Consider the following 18,438-nt stretch of genomic DNA (forward strand, 5'->3'; position numbering starts at 1 on the left):
GCACTTTCAGGCAACCAATGCCCTTTCCAGGCAGCAGTGTATGGTCTGACACAGTGCTTGGGTGTCACGGGAGGGGCTACATCAGACTTGTTAAACAAGGAAACAGATAAGTTTGGCATTCATAATTTTTCAAGTACTGACTATATAACTTCCCTAATTTGTCGCAATTGACTGCAGAAATAATAATTTAGAGGAAAATGAGAGAGAACTCATGGATAATGAAAACTGGCTGAACTTCCCTGCAGTCACATTAGTTACACTGAAATGATCTTCTATGTTGTTAATGGTTCTGTTTGTGCTAAGGCAGTTTTTCCCCCTTTCCCTGCAGATGAAGTATTTTTCTCATTAGCTCACAGATGTCTACATGAGTTGCTTTTACATCTTTGACTGCACGGTGCACACTCTTCAGATTATATCAAGGCAGACCAGAAATAAAGACATAGGGAAGACTAATATCTCTGAAGCTTTTTTTCTTCAGTGTCCAAATCTCAGCTGCACAAGGAAACAAGAATGAGGATACATTCTTGTGTTCATAATTGAGATATAAATTTGTTTCTGAAAAACCTATCTGGGAGAGGAAGACTTTGTAGCACAGCACAGGTGAAGTAAAGGGCACTCTTCTTTTTGAATTTGCATTATAGATCAGTCTCCACATCCTACCTTTCACAGTGAATCAGCATGCTGAGGTGAGCTGAATAGGGAGCTAATGGTACACAGCTTTTCTCCAGCACTTTTAACACCTGTTTTATCTGTTAATGCTCTTAGTGCCAGTTCCATGATTTGTCTTTGGGTTATTTTCATCTTAGTGAAATCTCGGGAATGATAAGCTCTGTAGAAGTAAAATCCCAGCAATATCAGACCCCAATACTCTGCTAGGATAGTATATAACTATTTGTCACTCCCTTTTACATTTGGTTTGATTTCTTTTAATACCTTATAGGTAGATAGCTGAAAATTTTTCAACTAAATAGACACTCCTGGTCTACTATGATTTGAGAACAAACCCTGTTTTTTTCTAATTCACTCTCAATCTTAGAGCTACCTGCTTGGACCCTGGGATATACAGTGATACTGAAAGGTTTTTACACCAAACAAGATTGAATTTGTTCGATCTTTGGGTGGAAAACCCCTGCCAAAGTTAGCCTGCTGCAGAAAACCGTGCTGAGGAGGAAGGTGCTCCTGCAATGCAGTGGAGCCAGAACACAAGTGAAAGTACAGGTGAACTCAAAGTGCGTCTGCACAGAATGGTCCCCATCCAGGAAGAGAGAGGAGGAAAAACATGGAAGAACATTCAACTACTCTCAGATGTGGGCAAGGACAGTCATGGCAACCATCATTACATCCCAGCAAGCTGGGAGGGAGTGTGAGCAGGAGAAAACCTTTATCCACCTCAGTGGACTTACTTTTCTAGATGAACAGCTTGTGGATTTGTGTGGGGTTTATGAGCAAGAGCTTTGTGGTGAGTAGGGTACTCAAAGAGCTGGCTAATGTGGAGAATGAGAGGCAGAGGTGGGGGTGAGACATCAAACACTTGAAGGGTGCTTGTTATATATGGAGTGGGTTGAAAGCTGGATGATTTGGTGAAGGAAAAAATGAGTGGATGATGGAGCAATGTGAATGGGTGCTTAAGATGGAAGAAGTTTAACAAAAAATGCCTAGAGATACTGGGCAGTAGTGACACTGTCTGCCATTTTCCTCAGTAACCTCCCCAGTACTGGGAAGGCAGTTTTTAGGTGCTAGCAAGAGGCATTGACTGGAAGCTGCATCTACAAAAGAGGGTAAGGGCTGCTGTGCTCAGCTTTGCAGGCTTTGGTCATTTGCCTGCTGAAAGGAGAGTTGTGGCTCCGAGTTTGGCTCTTAGGTTGGAGGTGGTAGAAGCTGGTGAGCAAATGAGGCTCCTGATATAGCCAAGAGAACAGGGTGAGGGGCATATCACACCTCCCTTTTGGTTTTTAAAGTCTTACTTCTTGGTGCAAAAGATTGGGATTTCTTGGTATTCACAGCCATATCCTTCCCTTAAATGTGCAAGACCTTTTAAAAATTAAGCAGTGTCACTGTAAAAATAAAGACACTGCTGACCCATTCTTGCTTTCCCGCCATGGAGTGTGTGAAAGAGCTGGACTTACTTTTCTCCTTCCAAAGTGCTCAGACCCACATCCCCATAGCCCTAAAAATAGTCATCATGAGGAGATGTCCTACTATCCCTAAAGAAAACAAATACCAGGGCCAGAGAAAAAGAGTCTCCCTACATTAGTGGTCAGACACCCACTGGAGAGAGGGGAAGCTCCTCATCAGCAGCATTGTTAAAGCAGGAATATTGCACATCTAGTCTAGCTTTTCTTAGGAATCTCCATTTATCTGGGATTTCAGCTGGCAAATTGACCAGTTACACCACCACAATTTGGAACACCTGCAAAAGTGCAAGAAATCCTATACATTTCTGTGGGCCACGTACTCCTCAGTGCATACACATGCAGTGCATGCATTCTGGAATATTTTTGACTTCCTGGCCATACCAGGCAGTGCCCTTTCAGGATACACATACACCTCATAGCTGGTGCTTTCAGGAAACCATGGACAAGCGTATTATGGATAATGGAGTAGGACAACACCCGTATGCAGTGTGGGGCTTACTGCGGCTCACCACGTTGCCAGTTGTTTCTGTCTGGGGTATGTCAGACAAGAATACAGAAACGTTGTGTTTCCTCACTGCTTTGTAGTAAACCCAACCACAGGGTGAGGCAGTAATTTCTCTCTCTCTTCTGCTCCCCTCAGTGCTTTTATTATTCTGCACAACATAAAGCAGCTTCAGCAGAAGAGGGTGAAGGCAGGTCCATCCAGGCTGGCCCTTGGGATGGTGAGGGCCAGCTGGAGGGACAGAGACACTGGGGGTGGATCCTGTCAGACAGGCTACTGTGGTACTCACTAATACCTCAAAGCAGAGCTTTTTTTTATGGTTCCTCCTGAGACTGTTTCTGTGCATATTCAGATCTGCTGGGGATGTTCTGGCACCATCTGGCTAGCCATATGGACTGGGAATACCTAGGCTGATAGTGAGGTGAGGGCATCTGCCGTAATAGCGTCAGTCAGCACGTCAGTGACAGTGGGTATGTCTGTGATGGTACCATGACCTGGAGATAACTACATCGTGCTCAGCCGAAACACATCTGAGATGTAAGAAACAGTCGGAAATAAATAATGTGTTTTTTTCAAGAAACCTATACCAACAGAGTGAGCACATGGTAAGAGCTGTCAATTGTCTTGATATTCCTAGTAAAATTCTTCAGTATTTATAAAATTAACATTAAAATAACCAAATGGTACTATAAAAAAATAAAATTAAATAAGAAATCTAGAAGAGCTAACTAGTGGAAACAAGTTTAAACTGAAGTACAAGGATTATGAAGGATTTAAAATCCTAATGCACTTCACAGCCCATTCTTGGTTTCAGACATGACTGCAATGGATATATGGGGATCAGATAGATTATAATCCTTCCCCTATATTTAGAGGCTTCCTGAAGCCTCCATCTTTTGTTGCATTCACCACATGATTAAGAGATACAATAAAAACTTCATGTCAGTTGATTATTAAGGTTTAGAAAAAACTGTGGTGTTTACCTGAAGAGAATTAATGTTTTTTCTACTTTCTATATGTAAGAACATTTGCACGCAATGCTATTTACAGGTTTCAGTGCAGCTTCTAACTCAGTAGAACATACAAATAGAAGAAACATATGGGAAGGACAAAAATATATCCAGAGGTAGCTTTTCACTAGAAATATGGTAAATAGGAGAAAAGAGGCCTTTTCATCACTGGCTTACATTTTATGACCTGAAATTTACCATACAAACTAGTTTACTTATTGATAATATTACCAGAGACTGAAAAATGAATGTGCTAGAGATTGTCCTCCCCCTGTCCAGATCAGGAATAAGAGAGAGTGGTAGAGCAGGGAAGGGATAAACAAGAAGTGAAAGCAAATTCCAAAAGCCATGCTTGGAAAACCACGTTTGTAAGCAGCATTCAGCAGTGGTAGCATTTGGATTCAGAACTGCCATGCCACCTCATACCTGAGAGAAGAGCTCTATCAGATCTTAAAGAAAAAAAAAAGTTTGGCATGGGGAAGAAAAGTGTTGTTTCTTCCATACAGAGGAGGAGAACAGGATCACATCTATCTGTTCCATGCAGCAGGTGTGCAGAAAGATAGTCCTAGTAGCTGGAGATACACCTTTTGTTGCAGAGAGTTTTCAAAGACTATGCTGATTTGAGAGAAGTACTATTGGTCTGTCTTTTCCCCATTCCCTCTAAATGAGGCAGCCAAGAATGGCAAACCTTAATGTTAAAAAATGTTACCTGAGGGCACAGAAGGAGACCCAAGTCAGAGGAAAACAAAATAGTTAGGTGGATTAAGTGAGGTGAGCTGAGGAAATTTCTTCATAAACAGAAATGACAGGCTAACTTGGGAAAATAAAATTTCCCTAAGCATACCTGACAGCAAAAGCTGACTGATCAATAGGAGCAAATGTGTACTGAACCAGACAATGACAGAAAGCCAATTAAGGCCATCCTCTGGACTCAGCAAAACAAACCAAGTAAAGGAAAACATAAGGGCCATGCCAAGGAAAGACCCATGTCCTTGTGGGCAGCAGCCCAAATTGCCACCCCAGCTACTTGCAGAGGAGCCTGAGTGCAGTGAGGGAAGCAAAAGGCACTGACTTTGAAGGGTCATGACAGAAAGCACAGGCTTTACCTTCTTGGCACCAAGCTCCTTACTCGTCATGTTCTAGATGTGAGGCCCTTTCTGGTCAGACTACAAACCTATCATATTTTATAAACACCAAAAAGCAAGCAATTGAAACACTACTGTGGTTCAACACTGAACACTTTTAGGCTGACCTTTGTGCTGGCTGTCCACACACACATTCACATCTTTTTTTATGCTCAGAAACTTCCTGTTATTTCTGCACAATATTCTTCTTAAAAACAACCACTCTGTTTCCATAACTTAGTTTTTCATCATTGGCTTTTGTTTTGTCAAGCTTAATAATTAACTTTACAAATGAATGCTGTTTAAAACCAGAAGATCTAAAAGAGATTGCTTAACACAGCCTGATCAATGAACTGTCTGGGTGCCTTAAAAATGTTACAGACCACTTTTCTCCTTGTAAAGGCACTTCAAGCACAGTGAGATTAAGCCCACCTCCATCACATAAAGTTCAAACACAGCTCCATCACAGTATTTTTATGTCTCAAGAAAGAAAGTCTGTAAGGCTGCTGACAGAAGTTCCCATGCAAATCCAGATGCACAGACACAGTGTGCCGTGCCTTGTCAATTCCCGGGTGTGCTGTTTTTTACAGCCACAAAAAAATGAATCACAGTGTAGGCAAATATCTGAAAGAGCTTGGAGTAGGGACGCAGAAGGGTTGTTTCAATGTTACCTCTTTCAACCTGTTGGGTTGTAAACGTTAAGTTACGCCACAGATCTTGGTTCAGGATTCCACACTGAATGGCTTAAGCTTTCTTACAGAGGAAATCTGCAACAAAGATACAACTGGACCTGGAGATACATATTTTACCTTTCCTTTCTTAGTCATAGCTCTAACCTTCCTTGAAATAGGGGGAAGATGGTCATCTGTTTGGTTCTGAGTGTGGGCATGAATTTTACAGTTTGCAGGTATGTGTTTATTTATCTGATGACTTCAAAGTTTTCAATTTTTTAAAAAAGTCAAAGTTTCTTCTCAACAGACCTTAGATTGCAACTGTAGGTGTTCTCATTAGCAAAAAAGTACATTTTTTCTGAGGAAATAATTAGCTTCATTTTGATAAATCTTTTCTGCCAAATGACTAGACATGCATTTTAAACAATAAAATAATAATTTTTTAGTTCAAGCTAAAGCTCCTATGTTAATCAGAGTCTTCAATGGGAAACTGGAGTTTTCTCTGCAGAAACTGAACCTTTTTATTGAAAGAGAGGGAAGGTGAACTGTAAATGTTCTTTCATTTATGTTGCACAATAGCTCAACTTCCTCTTTGAAAAAATAACCCAAACACAAAACACCAAGAAAAGAAGATTATTTTTTTCTCCTGTTTCCTTCATCATGACTTTTTTTACACCTTGCTGTAGGCTATCCTGTCATTTTCAGATTTTTGATTCCCTCATGTAACAGAGTATAATCTTTCTCACAGATGTTACTGAAAGCACCAGGGAACCAGGCTTGTGCCTGTCTGTCTGGGGGAGTGCATTTATATTCTGTCTATGCACATATGTTTCAGAATTAACAATAATAATTTTTTCCAAGTTCTCCAACAAAAAGCTGCCTCCAAGTTCAGGAAAGACTGTGCCATTAAGCAAAAATATGCATTCTACCACAGGCAATGAAGCAGCCAAGAATTTAGGAATGTGATTGAAGAGTCACAACTGACTTAGTACAAAAAGTTGTACGCTAAAATACATGGGTATGCCCAAATGCTGCATGGAGACTTTGCTCTACATGCCATGTCAAGTAAGAGTCTACATTGCTTTAAGCTAAATGTTAAAGTGCCAACAACCAGGTTGACTTCAGGTGAGCTGAAGACAAGCACAGCCTACACCTTAGCTTTCCAACATGAGCATGAGCTCTGACATGAAGTAAAATATCCCAGACTAGTAAGAACTATTGCAAACACATAGGAAAAAAACTACTGAAAATCTGTCAAACACTGATCAAATACATAGATTTATAGGGATAACAAAAGAGAACATTGCCCTTTTGAAAGGTCAGTCACTATCTCTTTTCATTCTCTGGGAACTGTCTGGTTATTTATATACAGCACACTCACAGAAATAGCTGCACTTGTATTGTCTAATTAAGTGTAATCCAGTCTTACCTGGCAGGTCCATATTGATGTGATAATGAATCCATCATCTCTGAAGACATTGAAGATTTCAATGATCCCCCGTGAATAACCAAACACGGAGATACTAGCATCTGATACTGCCAAGTTAAATGTGAGGTAGTCAGTAGGCTGAAGAAGATGTCTTTGTTTATACAGGACAAAAATCACAATGCTGTTTCCAAACCAAGACAGCCAACCTGGAAACGAAAAATTAAATCCTTAGAACTAGATAATATTTAAGGTACCTTCCAGCTCAAGCCATTCTATGATTCTATGATATAAAAAGCAAATAGAGCAAGAAGCAGTTGAGTATGACATCTCTTCTAAAATTACCCTTTGGCTCCATTAGAAGCATATTAAACCAGATTATCCACTAGAAAACCTAGGCATGGAGGCTTTTTGAGTAGCTGGGTACATTTCAGAAGCAGGAGCAAGTGAGTAACTTCAATAACAAAACAGAACAAATACAAAGAGCTGCTGCTGCAACTGTTGAAGATCCACCCTTTAAGGTCCAAGAGAAGTATTTTTTTCCATAAGTGGATGAAATTCATGGAGATGAAATTCATGAAGAAACTCAGGGAGTGTAACATCTGAGGAAAACAGGAAGGAGGAAAGATTGGTAGAGCTAAGCAGAGACTACAAACAATCTGCCCAAAGCTGCATCTGTAAAGGTACGTTGTATACAGAAATAGATACAGAAGGTTCATGCACGTAGCCAGAGAGCCACTTCACCAGTCCTCTCTTGAGAAGTGCAGCTAATACAATTGTCTTCTCTTAGAGCAGTATAGGATCTCCTTGCAGCAAAGTCTGTCCCTAATGGGAATGTTTTTCAGTAATGCACCTGATAATCCATATGAAGAGAATGTTTTGAACAGAATTTTAAAGTCTCTTTTTATTTATTTTTAAAAGAAAGTTGTACCCTCTCTTACTCTCCAGGAACACAGATGCCTGACGTACATGTGTCTCAGTTTGTAAAGAAAATACAAGGGATATGACTATAAAGCTTGAGAAAGTCAGACACTTATTCAGTTGGAGAGACCTAAGAGTTTCCAAATGTCTATGGCAATTGCTCCACTCCTTTGCATCTCACTTTTTGAAATTACATAGACACTTGGAAATGAATGATTCTTAACAAAATGCTTATTCATAAGTGTCAGGCTCAGTGTTGAAAATGTGGCTTAGCCAGTGAAGGGGGTGGCTCCAGGGTGGCTGATGGAAAGGGGCTGAGCAGCAGGCCGGGCAGCACCAGGCTTCCTGCTGACCCCTGTTCCTATCCCACAGGTCAGCTCTGACACTTTTGACATTGGTGGCCTCACTTCACCTTGGCAGGGTGGAGCAAAACATGATCCTCTTTTAAGTGTCTGCAGCCTAGGACAGGATTAGGAATGCAACACCTGGTGGTTTATGCCATTGTATGACACTACCAGGTGAGTAAGAAAAGAGCTGATCCACAGCCCTCTCCCCAGGCACGAGTAGCAAATACCCCAGAGCAAGGCTGTTGTATATTAACACAGCAAGAGATGGATATACACAATAAAGAGGGATGTGACATGATGGCATTGCACAGCATCTCTGGTTATTCAAAGGAGTTCATGAGAGGAGAGATGGCTGGTGTGTTTAATGCTGTAGCAAGAGGGCAGTTGCTTTCCTCGAGGAAGCATCACCTCATATGTCAAGAACCCAGCACTGCACCACCAGGCTGCCTTGGTTAAGAAGAGAGGGAGAAAATTGCCTCTGAATCTCCAGGCCATGTAGAGTATCAGGATCTGAAATGCCGAGGAGCAAGGCACTTGTTCTGCAAACAGAGGAGTTGGGTACATAACCCCTGCTGAGGTGCTCTGGATACTTTGGAGTGGGAGGGGAGGTGGTTGATGGGACAATCTCTGTACAGCACTATGAACTGCTTTTTCTGTGGAGAAATTTCCCTTTAATAACTTCTGTTTGCGGCATTGCCAAGCTGCTGCTGCTCTGTCTTGCTTAGCAAATTCACATGGTTTACTGAAGAGCTTTTGAAATGGGAAGACCTGAAATGTCAGCATATGGTATTAACCAGAAATAGTCACTGGTGCAATGGTACACTGAGATACACACGTATATTTTATATATATATATATCTTGTTATAAGATCAACAATTATAAATACATCTTATTCTAGCCACTAGGTGACAATGTTTCTTAATCGAGTCTTGTTTTGAATCAATTGGATGCACCTTCAGTCAGGGATTTTCTGACTGTTGTCTGAGTCTAGGTATTATAAATAGGCAGAGCAGGCACTGGGGGAGGAAGGTTTTGGGAGCACATTGGGATAGTCTGCAGTGCAAACATGAGAGTTGTGTTGTTTATGTATGTCAGTTCTAACTTCTGTAAGGTAGGATAGTTTTCGAGTCAGTAGGCATGAAATTTTTTTCCCTATGAAGCACTATGAAGACATAGTGCTAAGATGGCAGACAAAACGAAATGGCAGTTCCTTTGTAAATAGAAAAATTTTGTCAACTCAGTGTAATGTATAGGACGGCTACCCTAAAAGTGTCAGACACCCGCCCTTCCTGGGAATAGGGCAAATTCCCCTGAGCCTGGAGGGTAAGGGAGTTTTCAGTTAAAGTATCTTAAGAAGCAATTGAGCAAAATGTCACATAAAACAACATTACGCATTTTAGGTGGAGACAACAGAGACACAGTATTTTTGATAATTTTTTGGAACTACATTCACAATCTGAGGTTGGAGTTGAGGGAAGCATTGAGGGAGATAAGGTTACAGAGCAAGCATGACTTCTGCAGGTAGGCACAGTCCTTTTAAGCAAAGTAGATGGAGAATCTGCACTGGCATATCCAGTGCCTAAAATGATCTGTCTGGGTAGTAAACCATATTAATACCAGGATTAAAAAACAATAAAAGACACTGAAGGAACTCAATTCTCAGTAAATCATGGAGTAACAAAAGCAGTGGTCACATAGAAATGCTACCAACTACAGCAGTGATTGTGGAACACTGGATCTCTTCACCATCAGATAGATGTGTGCTGGTCTGAGGTTGCTACCTATATTGATTCACTGATTTAAAAAACCCCAAAACAGAAAAACAACCACCCCCAACCGAAAAAACACCTCAAACCAAACAACCTCTCTCCCCTAAACACATAACAGGGAAGAAGGTTGAAAATGCAATGGGGAGAGGGCACAGCAACAGCTCTGACATCTCAATCAGGGCAAAGATCTCAACTACATTGCATAGTATGTGCCTCAGGGTAGATCAGAGCCCAGACAGAAACCTCTGAACTTCCAAGTGCCTTGGTGTCACCAGGTGACATCTCAATGAAACAGAAGGTAGGAAAGAAGGGGAGGCACAGGAATGCTGCCAAGCAAGCTGGTGGTAGTCAGGAACTGAAAGCCTATTGACAAAGTCCAGTATCAGTGTGATGCCCGCCAGTCCATGCAAAGAAAACACCAGAAAAGTAGCCAGCAAGAGCAACTAAGGCCATTGCAAATCTCTCTGATGAAAACAACTGAAAACACTGAGATTGTTTAACTCTGGGAATGTTGAGCAGGAACACTACAATTTTGCAAAGATTTCTGTGAAATGACTCAAGCCTGAGCATCCAGATATATCCTGTTTTTCTCTTATGTACCTGAGATGGTATTTGAACAAGCAATAAGCACCTGAGGCTGCATGAAATTTCATTGTTAACATTGTTTCTGCAGAGCTAAGTGTAGTAAAAGTGAATCATCCACATTTTCCAATAGGTGACCTCACCTGTGTCCAACCAAGACAGGTTATTATGCATTGTACTTAGACTTGCTCTTACTAGACATTATTGCATGGCCTTTACTTGTAAAACCTCACAAGAATAAAATAGAAAAATGGATGTTACAACTCACTCATATGCAGTTTAAAATGTTCATAGAGCCTTAAGTGGAAGAATCCAAGAAATGAGAGTGAAAGGTGAATGTCACAAAACAAACTAGACTCTTCCTTCAGCAAATAACCTTTCTCTAGGATAGAAATGGGATTGAGCATTTCAATACAGAGCAGGCATGAATGAAGTCAGTTACTGATTCAACTATCTATACACAACCATAAATGCCTATCCAAAGAGGTTTGCTGCAAAAGATTTTCAGCTTAGAAAACTTTATTTAAAACAGTGATAAAATCCAGAGAATATGCAAAGCTGTCATTAACTATTGCAACTGTGAAGTGACCTTGCTCTGTTTTCAGTCTTTGCTGCCAATTATACACACACAGTATCCTGTCCAGGGCATATTGCCAGTTCTGACAGGAAAGAGAAGAGTCATCATGTTTCAGACTTGACAAAGCGTGGAGAGATTATTTGTTCAATAAATGCAATCATTTTGTGGATGAATGTTCTGCAAATAGTTTGTTTCCTTTCTCACCTTCTTAGATTTATCTGTCGAAGTCCCAAAATAACACTCATTCTGTCACTTGTCAAGTAACAGTTTACTATTACCATTCAAAAACATGTGCCTTTTAAAGGCATGTTTGGGTCTTGTGGTCTGTTCCTGTTTTCTGATGGGATTGGTAGTGCTCTCAGCATGTCTTTCTGATAGAAGCATTTACAAAAAGTCAGAATTTGTTCTCTGAGAAATACTCTCTCCTACTGACTTAAAATTTACTTTTATGTCAAGTATTCATTCTAACAGTTCCAGTTAACCGTGAAACTAGGGAAAACAAGCACAGAACAAATTTTGTATCAATGTAGGGGAAAAAAACCCTTAAGAATTCCAATTAATAATTATAAAGAAATATATTCTTTATATTTTTCCTCCATATCTAGCAGCCAGCAGCAGTGGGCAGTACTTTCAAATTGCACCTCATAATTTAAACTATACAACGATTTTCCACAGTACTATACCACATAGGAGATAGGAAAAAAGGGATCAGATGTAACCCTAGCAGGACAACAAGCTTTCATCTGTCTGTCTATGACAGTTCTGAGCTCATTGAAGGGAAGGAGGGAAAGAGAGTGCTGCCTTCAGAAAGAGAATGCTGGCACAGATGACCTAACAAAGGGTAACTCAGTGGCTGCTATCGCTTGCAGATAGTCCCTCTGAGAATGGATCACTTCTATCCAATTGGCATTGCATTTTCCCCACCCTTTGCTGTTCTCCTGGCCAAAGCATTAGCAAGGGGAGTGATGAAACAGTGACTTGGATGGCATGAAGCAGCGCAGTGATCTCAAAATCCATCAGCATTTGCAAAACGCACTTTGACGACGGTTTGCATGTGATGTTCGTATACTAAATCAGTGAGCTCAGGTTTCCATGCAGAGTGCTGAGGAGCCCTTCTCTGGATCTGAAACTGCCTGGCTGGTGTATCATGTATGACACATACAGTAGTGTCTTGTCTGTCACATATGACATCCATGCTACCTACGACATGTGAGAATTTCCAGAAGGGAATGCACACAGAGGCCTTATCTCAGCAAAAGGTGTTAGATCATGGTTCTTGGAGAGTCCCATCCTCAGTCAAGACTTGTGACTGTGGGAAGACTTGGCCTAGGGTAATGATTTTTGGACTTTATCCTGTGAAGGTGAAGAGATTTAGAGGAACCCCATCTCCTGCATAAGTGCTGACACCAACCACATACATCCCTTTGGTGCTGGAAATGCATGTCAGAATTTGCAAGAAGCTCCACTGAGATATTAAGACTCAAAAAAAGAAAACACTTAGTAGTTATGGGAGTTTAGTCACTGAAACAGTTTTCCAAGGCTTTCAAAAACCCAGAAGAATCAAATATGAACATCTTTGGAGCTTCACGTAAGGAAGTATCCATAGGCTCCTGCAAATACAGATTGTCTTGCCAGACCCCTAAAGGAATGGAGGTACAGGAAGGTAATGCATGGACTGGGCTTTTCCTGTGCTGCCAGAAGGGCAGGAGTGTGTCTGCATGACAGAGTACTTTGTTCTGCCACACCACTGCTCCCTGGACAGACTGAGTTATTGGTGTACATAAAACTAATAGCTGTAAATTTTTGTGGCTGGTGCTTGCAGAAGTGCGACAGTAGATCTTTGAGGAGAAAATGACTTGAGGACTTTTCTGATTTATGTATTACCAACAGATTTTTTCCCAAAATACCTACATCCATCAATTTTAACCATATCCACACTACACTTAAACTGAAGTAGTGCTACTGCTGCTTGTATATACTTTGCTAGAAATGCAACTTGAGTCTTCAGTCTGGAGGTAAGTTTCTAGAACAGCAGCTATGACACGCCAAGCACTTGTAAGCTGGGCAGAAGGATCTGGAGCAGTCAAAACCCAACAGACATACAACCTAAAGGCTCAGGTACCTACATACTTGCTAGAAGATGTGGGGTCACCATCATGAAGCAGCAGAGGACAACATCTCTGTTAGTTGATGGAGGGAAGAAGTTTGAACTACCAGTGTGATGCAGAGGCAACACTAGGAGGGATCAGTAGAGTTGGGAAAGTGTAAATATTATTTTGAATAGTGATGGCAAGACCTTGCCTGGATGCCGTATTCGGTCCTGCCTATCAGACTGCTAGGATGATATGCTGGGATGACAGGGGAAAGGATATTATGACAGGAGATAAAGGAATTATAATTAAACTTCCTTGTCCCTCCTTAAAATCAACCAACCAAAAAAAACCCCAAACACTCAATTGCTTAAAATAAGAATACAAAAGTTAACCTCAAGGCATGATTACACCTTCAGGAGCACAGACTGGTCATAAGATGTCAGTTGCAGGCAGAAAAAAATATTTCAATTAAAAGAAGTGACAAAAAGGGCATAAAGTTGGTGTGATCACTTTAGCTAAGAACTTAGGGAAAGGCTCGTATCCCACATGGAAACAAAATTAAGAGCAGGCTTTCAATTGGAAGAGTGAGTAGTATCATCAAAAAACCTAGATAGTTATATGAGGGAGCACGATAGGTTTGTGAATGAGATTATGTATTGTCACAGCAGGGGACTGGCCTTGCTTACCTAAGATATTCTTTCTAGTCTTAAGTGCAGCTGATTATTTCATTAGCTGATGGTGCAGACATTTCACAGCTATTCATGAAGGACTACACAGATGTGAACAGATTGGATAAACTGGAACACATCTAATTTATCTTATGACCACTCTTCAAATTAAGTTCCCTAAGATAGAAGCCTTACATATTTCTACTAGAATCTCTGGTTTTGTTCTAAGCACAACATTTTCTTCCCTACTTCCTATAGATAAAAAAAGAAAGTCTCATGTAAACATATTAAAATACTTAGCATTTTACATTTTAACTTTCACAGATTTTTTTCAAGCATAAGTTGCAGGTTAATAAGCTAATTGAAATATGCAATAAGCTTAGAACAAGAAAACAATCTGTTTAGACCAATCATTTAAAAGCAGAAACATTTTTATATATGCTGTTTAGAAGAACACATTTAATAAAAGTTAAGTTTTATTTTATTTTCCTGTGAGGTTTTATGGTTGAAATTTTTTATTACCTAGCAAGCCTGCACTCTGAAATTCCATAAAGTTTCCTTGTACTCAGCAACAGCCTGCCTGAAATAGATAATATTTAAACAAGCAAACCAAAATTGCACTGGGATCAGAGTGAGTTCATCCTGAATGCCATTTTCAAATCCTTATTATACACTTTTAGTGCTGTCTTCCAGCAGAACTAAAATAAACACTTGGTATTGTGACTGCTAACACAGGGTAACGTTCTAGTTTTTAGACCTTTTATAGATCCTGTTTGAAGAAGTCAATTTCTATGTGCATCAAACACTTAAGACAAGAACAGTACAGTTAAAAAGGTTAAAAACTACAGAACCATGTTTTGTGTCTCTGCAGGAGATAATTGTAGGATACCAACTGACTGTCAACAGCCGTAGCTCTGCAAATCAGAGAACATTAATTCAGTGCTACTGAGACACAAGAAGACACAGAATTATCGTGTACTTCTGATGGGGTACTTTTTTTATCTTCCCTCATATTAAGTTCAGTGAACTTAAAGAAATTTTACATGCTTGACTATTTAATTTTCCTCAAGATTTCTGCATTGATTATGAATCTCTTCTTAACAAAAACAAACTGTACTTCTCTGATCTTGTAATAGCTGAAGAAAAAAAAAGTTGCATTTTCTAACATCCTGTTCCATTAGGGATGAAACCTAAATGAATCACTTTGAACTTGATAACAAACTCTGCTTTAAGAGCTTCCTTTCACATCCAAACCAAATACATACCTAAAGCCAAGAGGTAGAAACCTATGATAGTCTCTCCTTGTTCTGTTACAGCTGCCTCTCTGGTCAGAAAACTGATGTTGTTGTTCCTCCAGGGTGCCTGTGCAGAAAACTGGACAGACATTTTCAGTGGAGCTTATGACCCAGAAATTACCCCTTCCTCAGTATGTCCTGGCGAATAAAATGGTTCCAGCCTTTTCCTCAGTTTCTGCTCCCTGTGTTCAAGGGAGCTCTTCAGTAAGACTAATGATCTAAAGAAGGAAATCTCAAGGGACAGGGGCTTTGCAGCCTTCTGACCTATTCTTCACTAATCCTATCTATTAATACAGCCTGACAACCTGTGGCCAGCACAAGACAGCAGATTTCCTTGCATCCTTATTACTGCTATGTGCAGAAATCTTTAATGAAGAGCGTTTATCCACAAAAAGACAACTTCCTTTAAAATAAGGTGATATCACATAACCTGCAGGTTCACAGGCACACCCACACCATACTGATATATTGCTAAAATAGCTGTACTTTCATCTTTCTGTCTTCACTGAAGACAACTGGAGTTTTAGTTCAAATGAAATTCAGGAAAACTCTCACACAGACTAAAAAGAAAAAAAAGAAAAGGCACAGTAAAAAACAATGGGGAGGTGTCACTACCTGAGAATGTGACTTTAACATAGCAGAAAAAGTCAGTTATGAAGTTACTTTACCGTCAGGATAATTGTTAATTTTAAAAGAAGGGAAGATAATTTCCTACACAGGTTGAAAAAAAGAGTAAATCATGCTTTTAGACTCCTAAGCACCGTCCAATCTACGCATAAGCTCCAAGTACAGTGTGAGGTTTTCCCACACTGTTGAAAATAGAGATTTTTGTCTTGTTGGGGTGATTTGTTGCTCATGGTTTGTGTCAATTTACAGTATTTTCAGTCTTTTCTGAGGTATCAATTGTATTTCAGATATGGCCTCTCTTACCAATCTGGTTGCAGTCATAATTAAAAAATTTGAGTCTAAATTAATGAATCTGGAGCAGCAACATTTTCTTGCTGATCAACACTCTTACTGCCCTGAAATCCCTATGACTGTCTTGGACTAGCTTGTCCCTTCTCACGCTGGGCAGCAAATTTACCCCAATGGTGGTACCCAGTTGGAGAAAGCAAAGCATTTCACTTGTGAACTTCCACTGTCCACAGGCTGGTTTTGTCCCTCCTGAGGCAGATTCATTGCTCCTCTCAAGCTTTCCCTGTGTTTGTTATGGAAGCATCACCGCACAAGAGGGGAATAACAGCAGTATGATGAGAATAAAAGGGCAGAGCAATCCTTTACAGTGAGAGGGGAAACATAGCCACGTTGTGATGAAAGACAAAAGCCTCTCACCTTCCTGCTGATGGTCAGGACAGTGACCCACACACCTGCTTCACTGAAGTCTCTTGCAAGGGCAGTAGGCTTGACTTGTCCCCAGAAATTTTGCTCTTGTACCAGTCACTGGAGTGCTGCTCTCTCTTTCTCCAACAGGATGGGTCTGACAGCTCCCACAGATCACATTTCAGCAGCCAAGTGGCCCGATTTTTCCAACCACTACCACTTGCCTTCTGCTGACTCTTTGAGAGACCTCTTCCTCTGACTGTCTATAGACAGCTGGAATCGAACCCCAACAAGCTTCTAAAGCTCACTGTTTAGCAGACTGACCTTACTGACAGAGTGACCAGGGACTTAACCAGCTCAGCGATTAAAAATGGCCCTAGCGGTGGTCTTGAGGCCAAAGTCCTTTATTGTTGTGCTTCTGCAACAGTACCAGGTTGCCTCCAATATTCTCACCCTCACTCCAGTTTCAGGTATCTCTTGACCTTGCAGACAGCCCTCACAAGGCTGTCTGGCATGTCCAGCACATGTGGCCTTTTCTCTACTGTGTGGCTGCTCTCTGAGGTTGCCATGTAAGTACCTGTGGTCCCCAGCAAAGCCCTGGATGTATATCAGCTTTCACTGGGAATGTGTGCACAATCACACTTTTTCAGCACTGAGCTACAGTAGCAATTTCTAGCTAGTTATTGACCTACAAGTGGATCACTGTTCAGATGTAGGGTTGGGATAAATAGGAAAAATGATGATTGTTTTCCCCGCTGGTCTTCACACATTACACTGAGTGATTAATATCTTGGCCTGCTTGTAGTTTTCTCCTTCCTGCCTCTGCAAACTCCTATGGTTTGTTTCCTGTATCTGCAGGTCACTGTGTTTCCAAATGAAGGAAATGCTCCCTCTGCAGATTGCAGGTGCCTAGTTTAATGTCTCTCAGTGCTTTGGTGGTGACCAATTTACTTGGCCTCACAGGGATTATCCTGAGTGCCTTCACTATCTTCACAAAGTGCTTTGAAAGGAATAGAGCTGCATTTGCTATGGGCATTTCCATAAGAGGAGAAGAAAACTGAAGTGCTGTAGTGGTACAGAGAAATTACTGTGTTTGACATAGTTATGTCTCTGGGAAGGTGTGTGAAAAAACTAATTTGGACATGCAAAGACCATAAAGCACCCCTTCCTAAATATGTAGGAACTACAGGCTGGGTCTGCAGGAGAGACACAAGCAATACAAATGTGCCTTGGGAGTCTGTTGCCACAGTTCTTCCTATCACACTCCCTCTGCTCGCCCAAAACTTGTGGATCCATTTTCCCCCACTGTGATCTTCCTACCAGGTATAGCAGAGCCACATGACCCACCTCCGGCAGGAAGAGAGGCTGTGGTGGTTCCGGAGACCTGGACTTAAAGGTGCTCTCTCAGCAGATGACAGGTGGCCTTCCCCACTCCTGCCGAGCCAGGAAGCAGGCACACCCCTGCCTACGCAGGTCTGGGAGCAGAGCAGCAAGCCCTGCCTGTGAACAGCAACACCTGTCTGAGACAGTCCTCCTGCAAAGTGCTCTCCATAGACCCTCTGGAAGGGACTCCACAACCAGCACAATTGAATTGTGGTCAACCCTGCACACCCCTCTGCCAGCTGACATCTAAATGACCTCACTAAAACTACTGCTGGTTCAGTAGTAATCGGATGGTTACGCCTGAGGGTTTAGGGCAGCTGTTACTCGAATGTCAATGAATGGAGAAACCCGCTGCATTAATTGGTACCTCAGGACACCTGAGCAAAGCAAGTGATGAAATAACCAGGTTATGACACAACAGATCAAAAAAGCCCATGTTATGAACACCCCAGGCCAACCAATGGTCTCTGAGGAGGCAGGCAAAGCCAATTAAGAGTGGATATAAACCAGCAGGTACCTCCTATTGGGGCTGCTAAAAATGTGCAACAGCCTTTTAATCCCTGTTTGCCTCTCTAAACGCTTTGAAAGTGTTACCAGCCCAACAAGGCAAGTAT

The 18,438-nt window shown here is 41.1% G+C and overlaps 1 protein-coding gene across 1 annotated transcript in view; it reads right to left on the reverse strand.

Moving 5' to 3' along the window:
* LOC126640057 (opsin-5-like) overlaps window positions 1-15,212 on the reverse strand; it is a 28,746-nt gene extending 13,534 nt beyond the window's left edge. The window contains exons 1-2 of the mRNA XM_050315547.1: window positions 15,092-15,212; window positions 6,872-7,077 (exon numbers count right to left, since the gene is read on the reverse strand). Of these exons, the coding sequence (XP_050171504.1) occupies window positions 6,872-7,077; window positions 15,092-15,212 (327 nt within the window). The remainder of the gene's footprint in view (window positions 1-6,871; window positions 7,078-15,091) is intronic.
* Between the last annotated feature and the right edge of the window lie 3,226 nt (window positions 15,213-18,438).

The sequence above is a fragment of the Myiozetetes cayanensis genome, unplaced genomic scaffold (assembly GCF_022539395.1).
Source record: "Myiozetetes cayanensis isolate MyiCay16 unplaced genomic scaffold, myiCay2020 scf2-11, whole genome shotgun sequence".
NCBI classification, from domain to species: domain Eukaryota; kingdom Metazoa; phylum Chordata; class Aves; order Passeriformes; family Tyrannidae; genus Myiozetetes; species Myiozetetes cayanensis.